The 21,256-nt window shown below is 42.0% G+C and overlaps 2 protein-coding genes across 2 annotated transcripts in view; both read right to left on the bottom strand.

Annotated features, from left to right (window-relative positions):
• Positions 1-7,719: 7,719 nt before the first annotated feature.
• On the bottom strand, positions 7,720-12,671 carry LOC109530274 (C-C chemokine receptor type 3-like). Its single transcript, XM_019893870.1, has 3 exons — positions 12,601-12,671; positions 12,181-12,370; positions 7,720-9,721 (listed from the first exon to the last, which is right to left on the bottom strand). Exons 2-3 carry the CDS (start codon positions 12,357-12,359, stop codon positions 8,869-8,871), a joined length of 1,032 nt encoding a protein of 343 aa, XP_019749429.1. The 5' UTR covers positions 12,360-12,370; positions 12,601-12,671; the 3' UTR covers positions 7,720-8,868.
• A 2,501-nt stretch (positions 12,672-15,172) lies between these two features.
• LOC109530269 (collagen alpha-1(XXI) chain-like) overlaps positions 15,173-21,256 on the bottom strand; it is a 35,217-nt gene continuing 29,133 nt past the window's right edge. Inside the window, exons 26-30 of the mRNA XM_019893863.1 lie at positions 20,910-21,065; positions 20,685-20,739; positions 18,602-18,796; positions 16,870-16,947; positions 15,173-16,495 (exon numbers count right to left, since the gene is read on the bottom strand). Of these exons, the coding sequence (XP_019749422.1) occupies positions 16,308-16,495; positions 16,870-16,947; positions 18,602-18,796; positions 20,685-20,739; positions 20,910-21,065 (672 nt within the window). The 3' untranslated portion in view covers positions 15,173-16,307. The remainder of the gene's footprint in view (positions 16,496-16,869; positions 16,948-18,601; positions 18,797-20,684; positions 20,740-20,909; positions 21,066-21,256) is intronic.

Here is a 21,256-nt window from a genome sequence, read left to right as displayed (position 1 = left end):
ATATATATATATATATATATATATGTATATAAAGAGAGAGATATAGATATATAGATATAATCGATTTTTTTCAGATTTTTTTTTTTTTTTAATTAGCCAAATTAGATTCCCATTAAGGCACTTAGCGAATTGGAGAGAACGAGAAACAGTTCTGCACAAAGCACCATACCAGAGACTTCACTCGTCAGCGTCATGTCTTTTCTGCAATCATTGAAGAGCTACATTCATTTTGGGTCTGTTGTTGAGCCTAAATTGGATCGAGTCTTGCAATTACCGCATGAGCAAACCAGCAACGTACAAATGCGGATAAAAGCTCAGCAATATTGATTAAATTGCCTCGACAAGTCCTAAATTACCCCCCCCAAAAAAAAAGATACAAATCAAATTTAGATCACATTGATGGAGGAGCCATCGTACTAAACGCGGTATATTCACAATATCAGTATTAATTTCCTCTCCATTTCCACTCAGCAGGACGATATCTGGAAATAAACGCTGCAAAGTTGATCTCTCATCTCATATTCATCTTTGGATGTCAAAACCAAATGCTCTCAGTCTACGGCAAAGTAATCGGCCTCACTGTTCCGATATGCATTTACTAGACAAACTTGCACGGTTCGGTAGAGCATTTTGGTGTTCAACTCGACACAATGTCGAATTCTCTTTTGCCTTTGAGTTGTAAAGTAAGTCGAAAACTGGGAGTGACAAAGAAACAGCTTGAAGCAAGCACACATCTTATTAGAGGAAATGTGTGAGCAAGAGCGAGAACAGGCGCAAGGGAATACTAGGGGAAAAGTTTAAGTGTGTGGGAGAGGTAAAACTGCTGTATATAAAAAAAAAGTTGGGGTTTCTTTCGATATATGGTGTCTCCATACCACAAGTTTTTACTCATTGTGGGTAGTAGTTAAAAAAAAAAAGAAGAAACGGAGTCAATCATGAGAAAAATGATTAGTATGTAGCTTTATTGTAGTCAGTTTTACTCTCTGTCGTTTAGTGGCAGAGCAATACTTCCATGCGGTGCCTTCACAGTTATTTAAATGGGATATCTTAACACCGCATCTTGTTTAAAACATCCCATTAAGGCAAATGTGGCTAAATGGCCTCGCAAACACACTCTCTATAGCTTCCCGCATATTAATTTTGGACTTGTTTGAACTGTAATTTGCAACTATTTAAAAGCGCCACAAAGTGGGTAAACCTCCGTCGTGTCCTTACACAAGCCAAACAACTGTCGTCGGAAAACTTTCCGTTCCGTTATTTATTTTGCATCGCGTCACCACGTTCATTACGGCTGTACACGCTTTCAAACGGATCGCCTAATTAAGATCTTGTTGTCCGCATAACAATAAAGATATGCATTTCGAGATTACACACGTTTCTTATTAGAGAAGCGGCTACAAATGGAATACCAAATCCCTGAATAGGCTTCAAGTAAACTAAGCAATTTGGTTGCCTGTGACAAGGGAATACTGAAACATTCGTGGCCCACTTTAAACGAGTCGTACAGCAATTGTTCTGAAATACACTGTTGTAACCACTCCTCATCAATATACGCGAAACTATGTGACCCAGTAGCAGGGGTCATATCGTACACCGATATCCTGCATGAGAGTGGGGAGAGGTTCTCAGCGTGTTACGTGTATCGGACATATAGACGTCATAAAAGCTTCATCAGAATTTGTTAGCTTTCAACTGGAACTCTACCTGCCGCCATTTTTCTTTTCGAAAGAACAACCAATGCAGAGCAGCCACTTCTGATGGCGTCTGGCCATTGTGTTGCCTCCTAATGGATGCACCCTCTGTTGGCCGCACAAGACTAAACGCATTGCTTGCAATTATTTCATTTCATTTCAGTCACTTCCATTCATTTAGAATCACTTTACAGTAGATGAACACAATGGAGTTTCATTAGGGTGATGTTTCGACCGAACCAGGCAATGGAACTAATGAAGCCGGAAGACCTGGCGTTAATCACTGCCTGAATTACATTGTGAATACATATGATGTCGCGATCCACGTTGTTTGGCATCAACCCAATGCGAACACAACAAAAGAGCTGCCTTTAATTGGCATCCGGTCAGAAATAAAGTGCACCCGGTCAGTCGCAAACGAAGGGGCTGTGAGTGGACAGGAAGTGAGTTTGAATTTGTAATCTAACAGTCCAAACAATGTCAAACAACAGAGAGGACTAATATGTATCTATACATCTATCTATCTATCTATCTATCTATCTATCTATCTATCTATCTATCTATCTATATATATATATATATATATATATACAAGATGCAGGTATTATATATATATATATATATATATATATATATAAGACGATACATCCAGCTTTCACAACAGCTGCAACTGTAACAAAGCGCTTTACAAAACAGTTAACATAAAGTAAAATAATAAACACAAGACATAACAAAACACGGACAGTCGTGCAATCTTAACCACTTTTCCCTCGTACTGATGTCCCCAAAAAAGCTTTTTAATTGCACATCCTTGCCACATTTTAGATGCCAAAGTTGTTCTGTTTGTTTTGCTTCACAGCAGTCTCCTCCCCTGTGTGTTGTTATTTTGTTTGGGCAACTGTTTGCCATTTGCCTCATCAATCCCTCCGCTCTTTTTAGTGCAGTACAGCAAACCGCCCGATCCATCTATTATCCACAGCAGCGTTTCTCTACCTTTGATTAAAGGCAGCCATTTTGTCTGAGGAAAAATCTCATGGCACCCCATTAAACAAAAGTCATGTCATCATGATAATCTCACCTCCATTTTTTCACAAGTTATTTATTCATTAAGTCCAGGCTTGTGTCATGAAATCACGAAAACAAAGCTATGCTCTCTCTCTCCCTGTCTCTCTCTCTCATATATTTTTTGCAATTCGCTTCACCTGCGGTGACACTAACTGTAATTGTTTTTTCAAATACTCTATATAGGCTACACGGTACTCATATGTCGAGACAGAGTACATTCTGAATATTTTGAGACACTCTCTTTCTTCTGTTGTCTCCCAATTTACATGGCTTGGACTACATTTTCGTGAAACAAGAACATTCAGTGGCCTTTCCTTTAAGTCACAACACCGGAGGCAAAAACAATTCATCTCCCATTGCCTCATTGTCAATTCTGTCTGCTACCACCCCCTCCCCCACCAAAAAAAAAAAAAAAATCGAGAAATGTCTCTGCAAGGTGGTAAGAAGCACTGCTAAGAGGGCAAAGAAGCCTTGAGCTATATATAACAATATTTATGAGCTAGTGACGCAGAGAAACGGAACCTTTTAAGCATACAAACGTAGTTTCAGGCAATAAAATAAGGCAGTGCTCAAAGAAATGGAAAACTGCGGGATATGCTCAATGTGCCCAGTTGTGCAGTTAGAATTTTATTGATGAATCAAGCATGAAAATGTCAGATGTTGTATTTTGTGGGAGTAGTGTGTATTTCGGTTTTGTTTTGATGGAGTGTAAAGCTACAGTGCCTAATGATGATGACTTTTGTCAGTGTCAGCCCTGGTCTTCTTTTGTATGTTATGGTCGTGTAATGGTACAGCAATTATCATGGTCCAATATGTTTTTTAAGGATTTAAAGGTCACAGTATGAGAAACTGACTCTCAAATTGCTTGTGCGCAAATAGTGGGGTCTCAGGAGTGCCTGCCCACTCATCATCTGCGTTTTCTGAAATTGGCTGAAATGTTGCTTATTTACGTAATAACCTGCCCCGCAATTATTTCATTCGCCCCTAACTTCACAGTTTGGGTGGGCAAAGATCAAGCATCCGGTTGTCAGACTGCGCCATCGGAAACACGATGCAATGCCCAAAGGTAAACATTTTGTTGGACGCTCTAATTAGCGATAATAGCTAAAGCGATGTCTGATAAGTGGCGCATAATTGACTGCACAGAGAAGCTGTCAATACCTAAAAACATAAAATAAATTATTTTGACTTACTCTGTTATATATTCCCACACGCTTTATTTGATATTTTTAGCTTTCCCGTCTTGCTGGAAAAAAGCCCGTTTTGATGGCTGTCGAGAGCCAGCCGTCATCCAGCTTCTGTTACAATGACAAGCAAGTGAATGGATCTGCCCCATGTTAGCCAGAGCTCTTTAAACCCCCGAAGGCTTCATTTTGGTTGGACGTATGAAAAAGCACCACCAAGTGCCGAACGCCAAGCGTGAGATATGATGCTGTGGGATCAGAGAGTGTTGATTGCACTGTCATGCTCTTTACATTATTTATGACCAGGAGCTGGTTGTCAGTGATGATGACTTACTCAAGGCAACTTGAGCAATACAACATGAACCTATCCACATGACCCCGGTGTGTGCTATAATGAGTTAAATGGGGAAAAAAAAAATGTAAAAAAAGAACAAAGCAATCTTTGCAGATAGCGATAGCTTAACGTAACACGCACGCGCACACACAGTTGTGATCTGATGATAATATGCGATGTCAACCACACACAAAAAACCAAAACTTTGTTATTCCTAGTGACCAATTTACATGAAAAATGCCACGTGCCGTTCCGATACCGGCCAGCACTCGCCATCGTTCTCCGGGTGGCTTTACATGGAACAGGAAATCTGAAAGATGAAACAGAAGTTGAATCTAAAAGTGGATCCACATGCACCCAGAAGTCAGTCAGTCAGTCATCCAGCCAAAGCGCCGCGCTCCCTCAAGGCATGTTATCAGCAAAGGCTGTGTGCAGGGTGAAAGTAGCTCTAATCCTCCAATTAATTCTCATTCCCCTCAAATGGATGACCCCGGAGAGTTTTCTTGACACTTCCATTAAAAAAGTAAAAATGAAACACAGCATGAAGGTGAAACGAGAGGGATCCCTTTCTTTTTGGCCCGTCTTAATAGGAGTAAAGTTTTTGGCAAGTACTTAAGTCCTCTTTCTTATTTTCTTTCTTCCTCCTGCCAGGCGTGAAAAGAGTTGGCATTCCGAACAGAAAGTGTTCCTCTACGGTGGCAGGAGAATTTGGAGAAGAAATACTAATTATGTTTCTAATGGGTCCCTATCAGTGGTTAAGGCCAACGATTTGCATAACTCTCATTGACACAAAGAGACTCAATTTACGATGATTCGGCACGTGGCATGACTCTCCGGCCGCTCGGTTTGCGTGACATCCCACGGTGCTTTGAAATTTCTTTCTCTCTCCTCCTGCTGAGCCGACGGATCTCCTCTGTCGTCTGCGCCATGGCAGCCGTGTCATATCTTGCGATGCGTTCTAGCTAAGTCCTGCACTGCTTTTCCGGATGCGCGCAGACAGAATCATTTTCATTCAACTCTACGTAACACCACCCCACAAGCAACGTCTGGAGTAAATAATGAGTTTGGAGGAACTTTTTACGCGACACCTAGTTGATCTTGTTCATGTCTAGCGGTGGCTTGATAAATGAATCATATCTCCGAACAACAGCCCTGAAGGCTAGCTGCTTTTAAATGCTGAACAAATGCTTACAAGTGAGCTTGGTGATCAACGGGGACGCAAAGTGTAGTATATTGGCTTCTTGAGTTCAATTCCATCTCCCAAAAAAAAAAAAAAGTTAACTGAATAATTTGTCATGACTCACTTTCCCTTATTCTTGGTTTCACAAAATAGGACTTTCATTCATGAAAAAGGATAACCGTGATATTCACTGAACATTTGCTATACATCGCATTGACATTTCGAGCCACTACACACACTTTTTTTTTTTTTTTTTGCAAAGGAAAACTCATCCAAGGTATGTAGAGTCAATATCACGCAGTTAAAAAAAAAAAAAAAAAAAAAAAAAGAAGCAGCTTAGTGTTGCAGTCTGGCTGTTTACTACTTGGAAGTGTGTGTGTGTGCTGGCCAGTTGACAAATTCAGTAGCTGCTGGATTAGATGACTGGCACGGTAATGGCTGGAGGTGCTGGATGACTTCCAGCGGGCTACTATATTGCTGTTGACTGACTGTAACCCAGGGGAACAGTGTACTTTTTTTTTTTGTTTTGTTTTTACTGCAGACCAAAGTTAAATACTGGCAAAGTGGGATTTTTGGAAGGGCTGTGAAAAGTCATGGCAGCTGCCTGTTTTCGTCTAATTGTTATTCGATACTCCAAAACTGGCGGTGTTGTCAGCAACGATCGTGCAAGATATAAATCGCCTAACTCGAATTTTATTTATTTTCGACTTCCTCGGCCCTCCATCCTCTCTTTACACGTTAGCTCCTCCTAGCAGACGTCCCATCCGGGAGATAGCGGAGAAATTAGATGCTCACTACTCACCGTTATTAATTCATGGGAATGAAAGATCCATGTTGTTCGTGACAAAAGTTATTGAAGCTAGAAAACACTCTCTTGACAGTGTGGAAGGAAAACCTTCATGTTCTGTTTAGCTGACACAAAAACTCAAAATAGTTTGGCTATTCCCAGTTTGAAAACGGGCAAATCTGTCTGTTTATGCAGTACAGTGTGGACAGGTGATGAGTCGTTAACGTGCTGAAAATGTGACACCATGCATTCGTGACATCGCTCCATATGATGGGAATGTGAAGTTGAAGACTTTTGAGTGCATCTGATGGCGTTAGGAATCATATTGTGGTGTTAGGAATCATGCGTTCTCCCGCTTTAATCGGGCGGCGGTTGACAGCAAACTTCCTTTGTTGGTGGAAGGTGCCACTCGTTGAAATACCGACTTAAGAGCAAGTAAATATATTCTGTATCATAATGGTTTGTGATATTATAAAAGGAACACATTCGAATTGCCGTCCCTTGTGCACATTTTGGAGTAATATGCTACCGACATCAGTGGTGGCCATATATCTGTACTTTTAAACATGACTGTATGGCAAGCATAACTTGCCGCATACGTGTTTGTGGTTTTTGTTTTTTTTTTCCATCTTATAAATACCTCTTTCCACTCCCCAGCGTCTTTGGCACAAGATTCCACTTCCTCTTTCCTCCCGCTTGTGTAATAACTAAACTCGTGAAATACAAGGCACCTCTTTCAAGCAATACTTTTGACTGTAGTTCATTTGTGACAGCTTCATTTCAGTGTTTCCCTATCTCTCCAACAAGTGGAGGGAGGCACAAGTGTAGGCGAGCAGTTTATCACCAGCCAGCATACACGGCGCGAAGCTCAGTTGAAGGGATTTAAAGCCAACCGAAGGCTGGAGGGTACTTCTGCTGGTGATCTACCTCTGTTTTAAATCAGAGCTCATGCTGGGACTTCACAATGGCAATGTGATAAATGAAAGGCAACAGTACGGTTGGAAATGTAACATAAATTCTTGTCTTTTTTTTTTTTTTGCCGGTGTCATGTAGGCCATATATTTTCGCAACTAATCCTGGGCCAGGTTGTAATATTTCCTTGGAATGACTGCCACTGGAGTTGGGGTGATGAACACCAGCATCATTTACCCAAGAAAGGCGTCCCGTCTGTGTGCTGTGCCTCTAAATTTTTGAGAAGGAAGACGATCTTCATCAGCGGTCACCGACCTGACACCCACAGGCACCCGCCGGCCTCTCGGGACCACCTGAGTGGTCTAAAAATAGCTCACCTGTGGTGGGAGATTGTGATTTCCTTGGAATGTTAAGAGAAGGGATCGCTGATAAGTATTTGTAACCTGTCTTGTCGAGACATGGAATGTTCACATCGATGAATAGCGTCAATTATTAATAACATACTGCACTATTGAAGGTAATTTGGACAAATGTGTTATTTCGGATGCTTTTATTCATAGGTACCAGTAAGTTTTTAAAAAAAAATATGAAGCAACTCCACTTCACAAAGACATACTTTACATAACAAAACTTTGTTTGGGTGGATTTAGATAAAAACCCGAGGGTGAGACGCAACGCACAGAATTGGATTATTTGTAGGGAGGAATAAATCTCAAAAGGCTTATTTCACCTTTACTCTCCATCACATTCAAATGTGTTTAGTCTCTGAAGGCGTACTGTCAATGATTTTTTTTTTTTTTTCCAACACGACCGCCAAAGTTTGCATGTGCGGAGTTCTTGGCAGATTAGTTCAAGATAAGCACAACCGGGACCGACATTAAATCCGAATGATGAAATAAAAAGCTTGGTAAACATGGTACAGCAGGTACAGAGTTGTTAACAAACAAATAAAAACCAGGTTGATACAAATACACAAATACAGAGGATGTATTTATCAATCAAAGTGAAAATAAAAATAACTCATAGACAAATAAATGAAAAAAAATGCCTTACAATCGTGGTTGTTTATCAAAGGCTGCTGTTTTATTCACATAATCCTTTCTTGACCTTGCATTTTTTTTTTTTTTGGTCCGTATTATTTCATGTAGTTCAGTGACTCAAATTCAACTTGATCAGCCAAGCTGATTTAAATCACAGAGGACGAAATGTCACCCGGACCAATTTGTAGGCAGGACAACCGGTGTGCCAATGGAAAGCTTTCATTTTACAGAAACATTTTTTTTTTCTTCTGTAATTTACCGGATACTGTTAGCTTGTCTCCTCTGTCTTTATTTAGTCACCTTGACAAAGTTCTCACCGTGATCCTAGCGAATGTTAAAAATAACAGCTTGCCTATTTATTCATCATAATTTTGCTGGGCGCGACCGACGCTTCACACGAAAACTAATATTTGAGGGCGCTTGCTTTCGCGACTGTCAAATTATCGTTTTGCACGGCTGCCGCGGAGACAATTATTATTCTGATTAATGAATTAATATGAGGTGTTATGGAAAATCGATGGTTGTTTTTGTTTTGTATGGCTAAACATGCTGGGTCACATTGACTTGTGGGAATTTTGGGTGTGACCAAAGATTCTTTCTTGAACTCAGTTGTTCAGAAAACATTTTCTGTAAATGTCATCTTAACCGTGTCGAGGAAGCTTCCCATTCCTAAAACTAGTACGCCGTACTTTTTGTGGACGTATTGCTTCTGCTGTATTGAGGGCTTCTTAAAGATTTCTTGGATTTGGGGAAGTGTTTCATGATCAGCTGTCTAAAGTAGGTTTGGAATTTTTTACCGACAAAAGTATAAAAGATGGGGCTGATGCAAAAGTAGATGTAAGCAAAGTTACGTGTGATATGAAGGGCGTAGCTTCTCTCCCGCGCCTGCTCACAATTTGGGGATCCACCGTGTATCAGGAGCGCAATGTTGAATGGGGTCCAGCAAATGAAAAACAGCAACACAATGACAAACACCAGCTTCACCGTCTTGAACTTGGCGACCAATTTAGATGAGATGACGGTGACGGCAATTCTCACGTAGGAATAAACAATAATTGCCAGGGGGAAAAGAAAGAAAAGTATCAGTTGGAGGTAAAACCCAGATATCCTTACCCGAGACACGTCGATGGACGCAAAGTCTCCAGGATACTCTTGACAGTACGTCTTATTATTCATGTAATTGATGAAAGTCGTGTGGAGAATCATGGGCTCGATGCACGCTAAACTACTGATCAACCACACGGCCAAGCAGGAGACCACCGCGTAGCTTTGGTTCCTGATTCGAGATGTGCTCAAGGAGTAGACGACGGCGAGGTGGCGGTCAAAGGTCAAAAGAGTCAGAAAAAGGACGGAACTGTAGAAGCCCAGATAGTAGACGGTGCCGACGACCTTGCACATGAGTTTGCCAAAGATCCAGTCGGAGAGCTGCATGTAGACTCCCAGAAAGGGAAGGCTGCTCATGAAGATCACCGAGGACGTCACCAGATTTACCAGCAGGATGTTAGTAACCGTGCCCACCTTTTCGAACCTAGAAACACCAGATCGACATCAGGGATCAGATGTTCACCGTCCCATGTGCATTAAAAAGCACACAATGTACAGCGACGCGTTGTTTTTTTTTTTACTGCCCATTACGTGTGATTCATCACATTGAAACGCATTCGCTGAATAATCCCCCCCAATGCTTTGAAAATGACAGTTCGGCGTTTATTTCCTAGGACAGTGGATTATGGCCATTCATTTGTCGCAATCAGTGCACATTCATCTCAAGCAATTGGTGTAGAAACGGTTCAGGAGATGCCAAGGGGTGTCCCGCAACGCAAGCTTGTACGACAACAATTCGAAGAAATAACAGCCTTGGATGCATCGGGATTCATTTTCATCAGTTGCCTAGCTTACCGGCACTGTGTGAGTTTTCAAAGTCGACGATTTCGACAATGGTCGCTAATGGCAACAAAATCATGGCAGAGTTCGAGGCCAACAGATTGATTGAAAGATGATCGTAAACGGCTTCGGGGTGCGGCGCATCCTGATCTGGAAGAGAGGCACTTTCCATTTTTGCGTGAAGTTCAAGTATTTTTATTTTGATTATCATTTTTAGGGAAAGTGGAAAAAGCCTGCAAAAGAGCGTGACAAAAGAAGAAGGTTTCATCGTGTCAATCGGTCACACGCTTGATGCAGTCATTGCATCTTGTCCGCTTCGTGAATTAATCGTATTCACCACGGTGCTATTTCGTTCGAAATAATGCCGCCTTGTAAGATTCCTACGAGCCGCGGATGTAAATACCTGGAAATAAAAGCTGTGAGACTGTTAAACTCCCGTTTGCAATTACAGCAGTTCACTCCATTTTGCCTCAATTGCTTCAAGCCGCCATTAATCAACAATCAATTCCACACAATTGAACACATTCTTAACGATCAATTAATCGATTATTATGCCCACCCCCGGTGTTAACGAACCATGTTACCGCCGCAATCATCCATTTTATGCGTGGCATGAAGCTTTTAAACTGCTTAAATGTCTTTCACTTTCCAGAGTCCTGCAATAGTGACACATTTTAAACAAGTTTATTTCCATTCTTAAGGCGACGTAACTGGAATTTGAATCTTGTGAGCGTCGACGCGTGTCGCCGGCTGTCCTTAACCCACGCTAAAAAAGTAGACACGTTATAATTATGGTAAATTACTTTTTCTTAAGCTGGTTTTCACCGGAGAAAATCAGGATCTTGAAAATTGTCCTTCAGTTTGATCCACGAACGCAAAAACATATCGTTGGTCATTGCACTGTGTTTGCTGCCCGTGTGTCTTTTATGTAATTACAAGGACAAACTTTGAGCTTTGACGGGTAATTTTGCATCATATATATGAGCCACCACTCTATATGGGTGAACAGACGCATCACTTATGATGCCTCACGTTCATGAAATGCTAAAATGCGGAGTGGTACACTCAAAGTGAATGATTTCATAGCTGACATTTGCTTATCTTATTTGACTTAATTGCAGTTTGGGGACCTATCAGTACATTTATTTATTTATTTTTTTTGCCCATGAGATGACATAGACTGCCGCCTTGCATTTCCATAATTAGCCCATTGGAGTCCATTAGAGGAGCTTTCTACCTTGAGGGGCCAGTAATTGACACCTATACGTGACACGGTACCGAAGTAACGACCCTACACGGAAACCACTTCTACTGTAATAAATTAAAGTCAAAGTTTGCGGATTAGAGAGATGGCTATTTGTCACTGAGGTTGATGCAATACATATCTCAATGAACTGCAAAAAGTAAAAAAAGAAACTGTATTTTTTGTTGTTGTTGCGAATCTGATCGTCTCTTCGCGGATACAATCGAAAAAGGGTTTGTTCAATCATCTTGTGTTTGTTCAAAAGTTCAAGTGGCTTGCCTGCCTGGCTACAACATGACCTGGACATGACAGTTTTGCGCTCCATTGTGGCTTCCTCATCAAGGCTTTCGCGTGGTACTTGTTTGTAGTCCTGAACTTCAATGGGTTTTATATCCTCTTCTGAATAATGAGCACAATGAAATTCTTTTCCAGCTCGCGTTCCATTGTGTTTCCTTGAACCTATTTTCTGTGATTCCGAAAGGCTGAATCAAGAACAGCGCTGGAGATGCCGAACAATGTGGAGGTGACCTTCAGTTTTGATTGAAAGTGTAGCCAAGTAGGTGAAGTGTGCATTGTGAACATTGGATTCTGTTCTCTGACAACCTAATTATATATACTCGGTGAAATCAATTATTACTTATCAACCTGAGCAGCAAAATGTAGGCTAATTAAAAATCGCAAGGCATTGGCTCAAAGAGTTTTACTGTTTTGATGATTTCAGCCTTGGGTGACACCTTAATTGCCTTACATGGCTTTGGGACAGCAAAATAAATAAAACAAAAAAAAAAAACTCTGTTGTCTCTGGTTTAGTCCAGAGATGGACATTGTGCATTCAATTTTTCAAGATGACACCCACTCACCGATAGATGATGGTCAAGACAAGTCCGTTGCCAAAGAGACTGAAGAGAAACATGAAGTAGTAAAGGATGGACAGCTGAGCCCCCACGTAGTTGTCAACATTCCCATTACATGGCGCGACCAGTCGCGCCGGATCATCGCTGTAATTATCATAGTCATAATCGTATGTTGTCGCTTCCATCTTCGCCTGGACTGGAAGAAGTCAAATATGTCAGACAGATAAATGTATCGACCTGATGGGATGTGGAAATGAGCTACTATAAACCGAGAGCGCGCTCCTGTAGGTAGGAGGGACCAAATCATCGGTTCTACCAAACAAACACCACTCGAAAGTAAATAACCTTCAGGGGGGACCTCTTGCGAAAAAGCCACAATTTTTTTTTTTTTTGGAATGAAAATCATGCTAATGAGTGCTGACTTACCGTCTGGCCTTGTCCTTGTTGTCTGACTCTCAGGACTCGAGCGAAGCAGGGAGCTGACTCACAGTGACTTCAAGTCACCCTGTGATAAATCAGACGGCAAGGGGGAAGGAAGTATCCGGGAATAATAACAATTTTTGGGCATGCGTGCGTGTGTGTGTGTGTGTGTGTGTGTGTGTGTGTGTGTGTGTGTGTGTGTGTGTGTGTGTGTGTGACTGCTGTTTGTTTTTTGGGAACTTTGAAGGCCTTTGGAATTTGTTTACATTTTGAATTTGTTGAATAAGGCAAAAACATCGATGTATCTCGCTATGTGCGGGAGAAAAGAGTCGAACTCTTGACCTCAGGACTGTGAGGTGGATGTGCTACCCACTTGCGCACTGTGACGCCGAGACTGTCGTGTCGATATTAATTTCAAATGTGTCATATGTCAGATCACTGGCAATCCTGAGGACTTGCAATCTGGCGGTGCAGGTTCTGCCTCAAGCTGATGACCGCCGCAGGGTCCACCTTGCCCATCCGCTTACATTAAAAGATTGTAATATGTCAACAGTGACAAAATAAGAATCATTTTGAGTGTGGAACTTTTACGTTAAAATGTAGAAAACATTTCAAATGGCAAAATAAGACCAAGTTACCAATTAAAAATGGACTTTTACTCAAAATGAGGTCAGCATATGAATATATATCTATATCTATATATATCTATATATATATATATATATTTTTTTTTTGAACCCTTTCAGGGACAGCTTATCATGTTATCTGGTTACAGGGTGCATGAAAGACTTCATATACTTGATCTGTTTTTAACTATTCAGAGCAGTTTGACTGTTCAGTGTTTGTCTGGATGGTCCCAAACACTCGAGCTGACAATATTTACTGTCATATAAAACACACTTTTAAAAACAAAGCACCGACAAACATATTTTTTCCAAACATCAACAAACATTTTACTTCCGGATACATCGATAAATAATGCCCAACAAAATAGAAATTACAATTTATCTTCCCGGGATATATTACAGAGACATTTATGGCTTTGTGACACTCCTCCAAAGTGATAAACAACTACAAAGGCTATTCATAAATCATTGCACGACCGGGATTGGGGAAAAAAAAAACACGCACACACAACACAAATGACCAACTAAAGGCAACGTTTGAGAATATATCAATATAACTATTCAAGGTTTCAAACTCAGTCACAGTGTACAATAAATGGCGGGCGGGTGTGGGGGTATGTTACAATTTTAGTAAGACAAACCGTGTGATGTTGAGGCAACTACAGTCCACATTATTTGTGACCGCAAAAGCAGGAGAGTCAGCATGAACATCCGCGAGTGTGATTTTCTGCTTCCAATGGTTGTTTTGAACCCGCTGTTCTGCTTGGTGAAAATGTCAATACCCTGTCCGTGATTTGCCCTCACGCGCGCCGTAAGTCATCCGTGTGCTGTGAAAACTTAGGGCCGCATTTCCTTCTTTGACGACCTACGTTTGAAACTTGCCAACTCTGACAAGTAGAAATGTATCACATGAAAGTGAAAAGCATCATTGAGAAAGAGGCTTCCTGATGCACGCAGGCATTGCTGACGGTTCCAAATAACAGTTTTGTGCTGATTTTTTTTTCCTGTGGAAATTGAGAGAAGCCAGTTGTTCCGAGGCAACTCAATTGAATCTGTAGCTAAATGCGGGGTGATACGATTTCAGTTTGAGCCAAAATTCTCCCGCTCCTTGCTGCCTACGCCTTGTAACTAAATATGTGCTTTCTTTTTGTCTGGAGAAGCTAATATGAACGCTAAATGCAAGCTACCTGCATCTGTCTGAAATAGCTGCTGTTTGTCTCGACGGCCGTGAATGGCTTCGGTTTATCTGGAAGACCTTGGAAGCATCGTGTAATTCTGCTCTAAACAGCTTTGAGTCCCTCAGAAAGAATGCAAGAAAAATCATGCACACAAATCATCGGGTTTTACCAGCAATCCTAGTTGGGGGTTCAAAGTCGATTCAAATTGCCACCATGTCGCCTCCTCCTGCACGACTATCAGGAAAATTTCCCTTAAGAGCAATTGTCACAGAGGAGGTTTAGAAAAAAAAAACAAGCTGAATCGTGTATCGGGAAAACAAGCAATAATAAGTCACACAGGCCATTACCAAGTGCTGCATTTCATGAATAACGCTGGGAATTGCTATAAATCCAGATGAAAAATGTCACTTGCACTCAAAACAAAAAAATAGAACAAACAAAATAACTATGCTGAGTTACTTTTCACTGATTCTGCTGCAAAGATGTCAAAGGAGTGAACAGTCTTTTATGATGTGCTGACAATGCTCAACTTAGGCGTTTTCAACTTTTTTTTTTCTTTATGACACATTGGTGGCCCTTTGAATAGACATGAAAAAAAACCCAAAAACGTTCTTATGCATCAGTCTAAAAATAATGTGCTACGTTTGCTGTACTAGACAATCGAGTAAATAAATGCCCCCGGCCACTAAATGAACAAAAATGGTCTGCGTGGAACAAGAATCTGAAAAAGCACACATTTGGAATTTAGGCTAAAAAGCGTTTTTTTTGTTTTTGTTTTTTTTGTCTTCCCAGCAGGTAACAGGCTTCTATTTAAAATATAAGAAAATATACAGTAAAAAACAACATTTATACATGTAAATGCTTGGATCCTAAAGTGTAGGTGAGGTAAATGAGAGATTTTAAAAGTTCTTTTGTAGCCATGCGAGGACATTCCACGCGTTTCGTCAGTTTTGCTTAGCAAGTCAATATAAATATCAGTCACAGGATTTCCCGCGGCCTGTTTGTCACAGTGACAGATTAAAATGAGCGCAAACGAGATTTTGCCGTTTCTATACCATTACAATGGATGTGAAATAAAACAAGCACACTTGATTGAAGAGCTACCAATGTACAATTGTAGAAAGAAAAAGGAATCAGTTCGAGGCCCCGAAAGGGGAGGTCGTCGGCCCAACTGGATTGTAATATGTTAATACCTTTTTTTTTGTTAAAGATGAAAGTCTACACTTAATTTACATATTGATTGTTTTCTTGTGGTGGTGCATGAGCGCAAAGATTTTGGTCAACTCATTGTGCCAACCTTTCTGCCGACAGGCCTCGCTTTAATATGTCTCCTTGTTCTATTGGGTCTCGGAAGAAGTTACAGTTAGCTAACCCGATGAACTTGATTTGTACATTGATCCTCACAAAACATCTTTAGATTCACGTTTCAAGACATGACCGCACGGTTCATACAATCATTATCGCGGGGCAGCACTGAAGCGCTCGAGGCAGAAATAACACAACACTTTAGATCGCTACTGGCCTAACCTTCAATCGGCTACGCATCTGTCAAAGTTACTCAAAAGGAACACCACTAAGTCCGAAACATCGGTGCTCCTCTGTTTTGATGGCACTTGCAACCCATAAACCTGCACCGACTGAAAAGCGGAATTTTGTACGGCAGAACACCTCCCTCAGCTGACACTTGGACCACAAATTCTGTTCTCTCTGAATCATGCGCCACCACTTTTCAGTTTGACTCAACTTCCGAGGTTATTTCTGCCTCCGGTGTGGCTGTGCTGCGCGCAACGTGCTCGCGCGGGGGAGTCAACGGTCGCACATGAATCAGTGATTACAGTCAATGGCCTCTGGATACGTGCGGGTGTTAAAAAGCCAGCGGCACTTGTGTCCCTCGTTGCTGCGGACGCCATCAGATATTGGGTCCTTTGCTGTAATGTTCCCTTAGGTTGTAGGTCTGATAACACACGGATAAGTCACATATCCCCGGCGTCCCTGGATTACCCCTTTTACCAGGATCTCCGGGGGGTCCCGGTTTCCCAGGAATTCCCTGGTTGCCCGGCTGTCCGATCCCATCAAATCCGCGAGGACCTCGAGCCCCTTTTAGTTAAAACAAAGGAAGAAAAAAAAAAAAAGAATATCAACACAGATGACTACTGGGTGCGATGCATAATTGATGGAGCAAAAAAAAAAAACTATCAAATCATCTGACTAACTGATGTAACTTTGCAAAAAATACAAATACTGTGCATAGCATCACCAAACAACGTTATGTAAGTGCTCACCAAAAAGCATCTACCCACGTATTTAGTTAAAAACGGAGCATCCTCCATGCTTTCCCATTAAAAGTGCACTCGTGTTGATGAGAGCTCAGATGTCAGAAAACTGCGGTTGGTTGCGGAAACATTTGCCGCTCTCGAAAATGCAGTCATGGCAGTGTGCTAAATGAGTGTTTTGATTCTCTTTTTCCATACCTAGCGGCCCGGGTGCGCCCGGGCGTCCATGGTGACCTTCACCTTTGCTGCCCTTGAACCCTCTTGGTCCTACGTCACCTGGGGACATACGTGGTCTGCTTACAAATCAAAACATCACACGTTGAACGCCACAATGACGTCTCGAGAGATTTTCCAGTCCTGACGATTGTCAACATTGCCTCTACCGGTGCAACGATTAATCGATTAATCAACAAGTAATTGATTAAATTATTTTTGGTTATTGAAAAACCATGTATCCAAATCCTTGAATTTTCAGCTTTCTGTAGGGCTCCATGAAACCAGACTGCTTGTATATTAACTATATGACATCATATTAAAAATATGTCTTAATTGGAATGCTTTCCACTCGGTCTGCATCACTCGTTAAAAGTTTCTCTCATTGAAGGAGGGGATTTAACTTGGCGGTCAACAACGAGACAACAATGCCGATACAAAGCAATTACCAATGAGAAAGATTTGATTGGGCCTATTTCACAATGGGCATACATTTCTCATTTCACATCAGCTGCGATATCCCGCAGCTCACCTAATGAGGGCGAGTGGTATATAAAAGGGATTGTTTTCTAGCCACGTCTAAAAAAAAAAAGATAATAAAACGCATTTGCTTGGAACCATGTATCTTTAAGTCCTGTATGGATTTTTTTTCATGGTCCCTCTGTGCTTGCGCGGATTTCCTCTGGATACGCCAGCTTCCTCCCACGTTCTATAACATGCATGTTAGAGCAATTGAAGACGAAATTGTCCATAGGGCTGAATGCGAGTCGAATAGCTTGTCTGTTTTTAACGCGTCTCGACGTTTCCTGTGATTGGCATCGGCTTAGCGGCAAACTTTACGACAAGCTCCATAGAAAATGGATGGACGAGGATTGTATACCGTTGCTTGAGAAAGAATGTTCGCCTTTAGGCATGAGCGCAGTCCATGGACAGCTGAAAAATGTGTGAAACTGTTTGAAAGGCATGTTATCTGCATTGAAACGATGCACACTTGAGCGGCAGTCTGCTCGTGGCTCCCACACGTTCCGTACAGTGTCAAACGTGGCTCTGACCTTCCATTGCAGACAATTTACTTGCGCATCGGAGTTCAACTCTTACATACTGTTCACTTGCCATACTCACAAAAAAAAAAAAAAAAAAAAATCATAATCTCAATATCAAATCACTGATCTATGTGTGACTCAATTTCCTAAGGACTACTATGTATGATCGTTCTTATGCCGTTTCACACCTTGGCTGTTTTTCAGGACAACCCCACAACCCTTCCAATGTGTTCCGTCATCCTTTAAACTAACAAGGTGAACTCACATTCAACAGTGAGATGTGAGAGCGCGGCATCTTCCACAGAGGATTAGCCACGTGGAAGGGGTGATAAATCAAAAAACAAAAGCTCGTTTAAGTTGCCCGTGCGCGCAGTATTTATTTTATTTTGCTCTGCTGACTTTTACTGGTGCTCACTTGTTTAATAAGCTTGTTTTACGGGCTACATTTGAGCGTCAACGCATCCGATTTGTTAGCCGTTGGCACTCTTTTGATTTTAATCGTGGCTGAAAGCTGCCGTAAATTTTCCCGAGCTGTTGTGTCTGTAAAGAGTTGGAGTCATTTGTTGTTTCGCATTCGCCGTTATGGGGCGGGGGGGAGGACATTGCGCTGACCTGTGCTCAGGATTAATCTGTCCATACGGTACGCCGACGGGAGTCGTTCCGCTGCGCTTTACCTTTCAGGCCTGGTGGACCTTGCGCTCCAGGAGTCCCTGGGTATCCTGCAGAGCCAGTCCTGCCAGGATAACCTGGGATTCCCATTGAGCCTTTGGGTCCCGGGGCACCAGTCTCGCCAGGGGGTCCCTTCACGGCATGGCAGGATTCACATCTCGCCGATCGATCCATGGTTTGGAGAAGTGCCGGGAGTTGAGCTAAAGGCCAGAGACACATGTTAGCCATTTTCCCCGAAAGCTTAGGACACAGGATGCACGTAGAGTTTGCAAAGAAGCCAAGATCAAATCATCATTTTCAGACCAATTATCATTTGTCTCCACACATGTTCACCATATTATTTTCTCTAACTTCCACTTCGAGACCTGCTTTTAAATGTTTGTGTCAGGCTCCAACAGGCCGTGCAAATGAAGGGCCAAAACAACACCACATGAATGCATTCCTAGTCGGATGATGCCTTGCGAATGGAAACGTAAATCTCCAAACACAATTTCAAGTTAAAAGACAGCTCGAACCACTTTACTCATATTATTTATCGCCCTCTTAAACTCTCCGTTTCTATGCCGCCACCCTTGAATAAGAAGTCAATCAGTATTCTGTTTACCATTCAGCCGCAGCTAATTATGCGTTCCATCCTTCGCCTCGATGGTCTGCCGGTGATGGTGAGCCACTTGCTATCGCTCAAGTGACATGAGGAGGGGGAGGAGAATGGTCTGTAGACCTGAGGTAAAGCGCCTCGATGCTTCAAAACTGCATTTAAATACACGATTATTGACGCCACTGCCAGAACAACCTCTTCCATTTTCTCTCCTGCTGGGAGTCGCGATTCGAACCTGAACCTCAAAAGTGTCAACGCGCCGATATATGTTGATCGAGTGCAGGGAGTTGTGTCTCATGTACGATATGGAGGGCGTGTACACTGTAATGCCAGCGCAGAGGGTCACCATGGTAACCACCTGTTACATCCAAACAACAGATGCATTTGATCACGGCGCGCACGCACAAATTCTCCACACCGCTTCCCACTGCCTCACATTTCCCAGATCGCCGATCCAAATCGGCTGCGCCTCCTCAGGTAGGCCTCGTTTCCTCACCGTCCCTCCTTTTTGTCTCCCCGCCTCTATTCATGAAAGCTAATTGCGTCTGCTGAGTCTTCTTATGCAACCGTTGGTTTGTAATGGGAGACACCGTCATCTTTCCCAACCCCCCCCCTACACACCCCACCCCCAAAAAAATCGCTCTCATTATTCTATCAGCTTGTACTCAATCATTGTTCGTGACATCAGCAGTAGATCAATAATCACTTTGGCAGCGAGTGACTGTTTGAAAATTTATGTGACATTATCAGGGCATTAGTGAGTGAAAGGTGTCCGTTCTTCATCGTTGACTTTCATAAAGTGAATGAGATTTTGTATTTATACACATACTTCATACTTCTTGATCAATGGATTTGTTCTTTTCCTTTTGGAGGAAAATCTGCACCAAAATGTCCCCTTTTAAGTGATAATGCAAGTGTTCCCTCAAGCCGATGAGTTTATAAAAAAAACAATCTAACCTGCAAGCTTCTGTCAAGCTTTTATCACTTTTATAACTGAAATCATTTTCTGGGTCGCCAATCTTTGGAATTTTGAAGAACTGGACTTTCGCCAGTCATTTTGTCCATCACCAAAATGAAGTTGGACACTTTGCATCTCAGCGAATTGCAAGTATGCCCTTGAAGAGCTGCGAGTAGAATATCATCGCGCGTCAATCAATCCTATTATGAATATGTTTCTTTGGCACCGTTGCGACATTATTCATGAGCATGATATCAACATCGGTCTTCTTGCCCAATATTATGGAACCTATAAATGGGGCTGACTTTCTGGTTCAAATCTCTTGACATATGGGCATGCTAGAACGAGTACAAAAATCAAATAAAAATTAGAGCTTTGCATTCTCTTTAGTCTTTCAGCACTCATCCAATGATGTGCAATTGAAGAACAACAACAATGACGGATTCAAATCATTCACGGTTTTCCAAATGTCGTATTTGATGCAGTGTGTGTAAATCCTATTCACACAGCGACATTAAAAACGGATACTTACTGCGCAGGACATCAGTGCAGAGCTTCACAAGATGCTCATCTGATGGTGACTTGCCCTGAAAAACACAAGCGGATCTCAAACCGGCTGCAGGTTGAAAAGAAGGTCGTAATCTTTATCCAGCTTTGACATTTACAGTACACGGTAAAGCCGGTGGCCACAAATTTGACTTTTCCATATCATGACAGGAATCACCTTTTAGTGAGATAATAACGAGCGTACACTCACCGGCTTTCCGGGAAATCCGGGCTGACCCGGTTGACCCGGCAACCCATCCAGGCCAGGAAATCCCCTTGGACCGATGGCACCCATGTGGCCATTGTGGCCCATGTCCCCTTTCTTTCCTTCAGGCCCCCTCGGGCCCTCATCCCCTTTCAAACCTTTCTGAAGGACGACAGACGAGAGAAAATCTTAACGTTCTAGTGTCAGAACATCTTTTTGCAGCAATCAATCAAACCGCAACTTTTCCAAGCTTTGTATTCCTCCTCACGCCTTCCCGAGTTGCCAGGGCACCTCTAGCTTTGTTTTTTTTTTTTTTTTTTTTATTACTTGGGCTTAAGGCCCCCGGGGGGGTC

This window comes from Hippocampus comes, unplaced genomic scaffold (assembly GCF_001891065.2).
Source record: "Hippocampus comes isolate QL1 unplaced genomic scaffold, H_comes_QL1_v1.1 scaffold348, whole genome shotgun sequence".
In the NCBI taxonomy this organism is placed as follows: Eukaryota; Metazoa; Chordata; class Actinopteri; order Syngnathiformes; family Syngnathidae; genus Hippocampus; species Hippocampus comes.
The sequence above is the reverse complement of the archived record's forward strand: the minus strand, read 5'-3'. Positions and strand labels throughout refer to the sequence as shown.

What these genes read in the sequence shown, in the direction of transcription:
- LOC109530274 (XM_019893870.1), bottom strand. Translation starts at nt 12,359, where the DNA reads ATGGAAGCGACAACATACGATTATGACTATGATAATTACAGCGATGAT. An exon ending in GTCTTGACCATCATCTATCG is followed by an intron (nt 9,722 to 12,180) that starts GTGAGTGGGTGT and finishes TGGTGTTTCTAG; the next exon opens with GTTCGAAAAGGTGGGCACGG.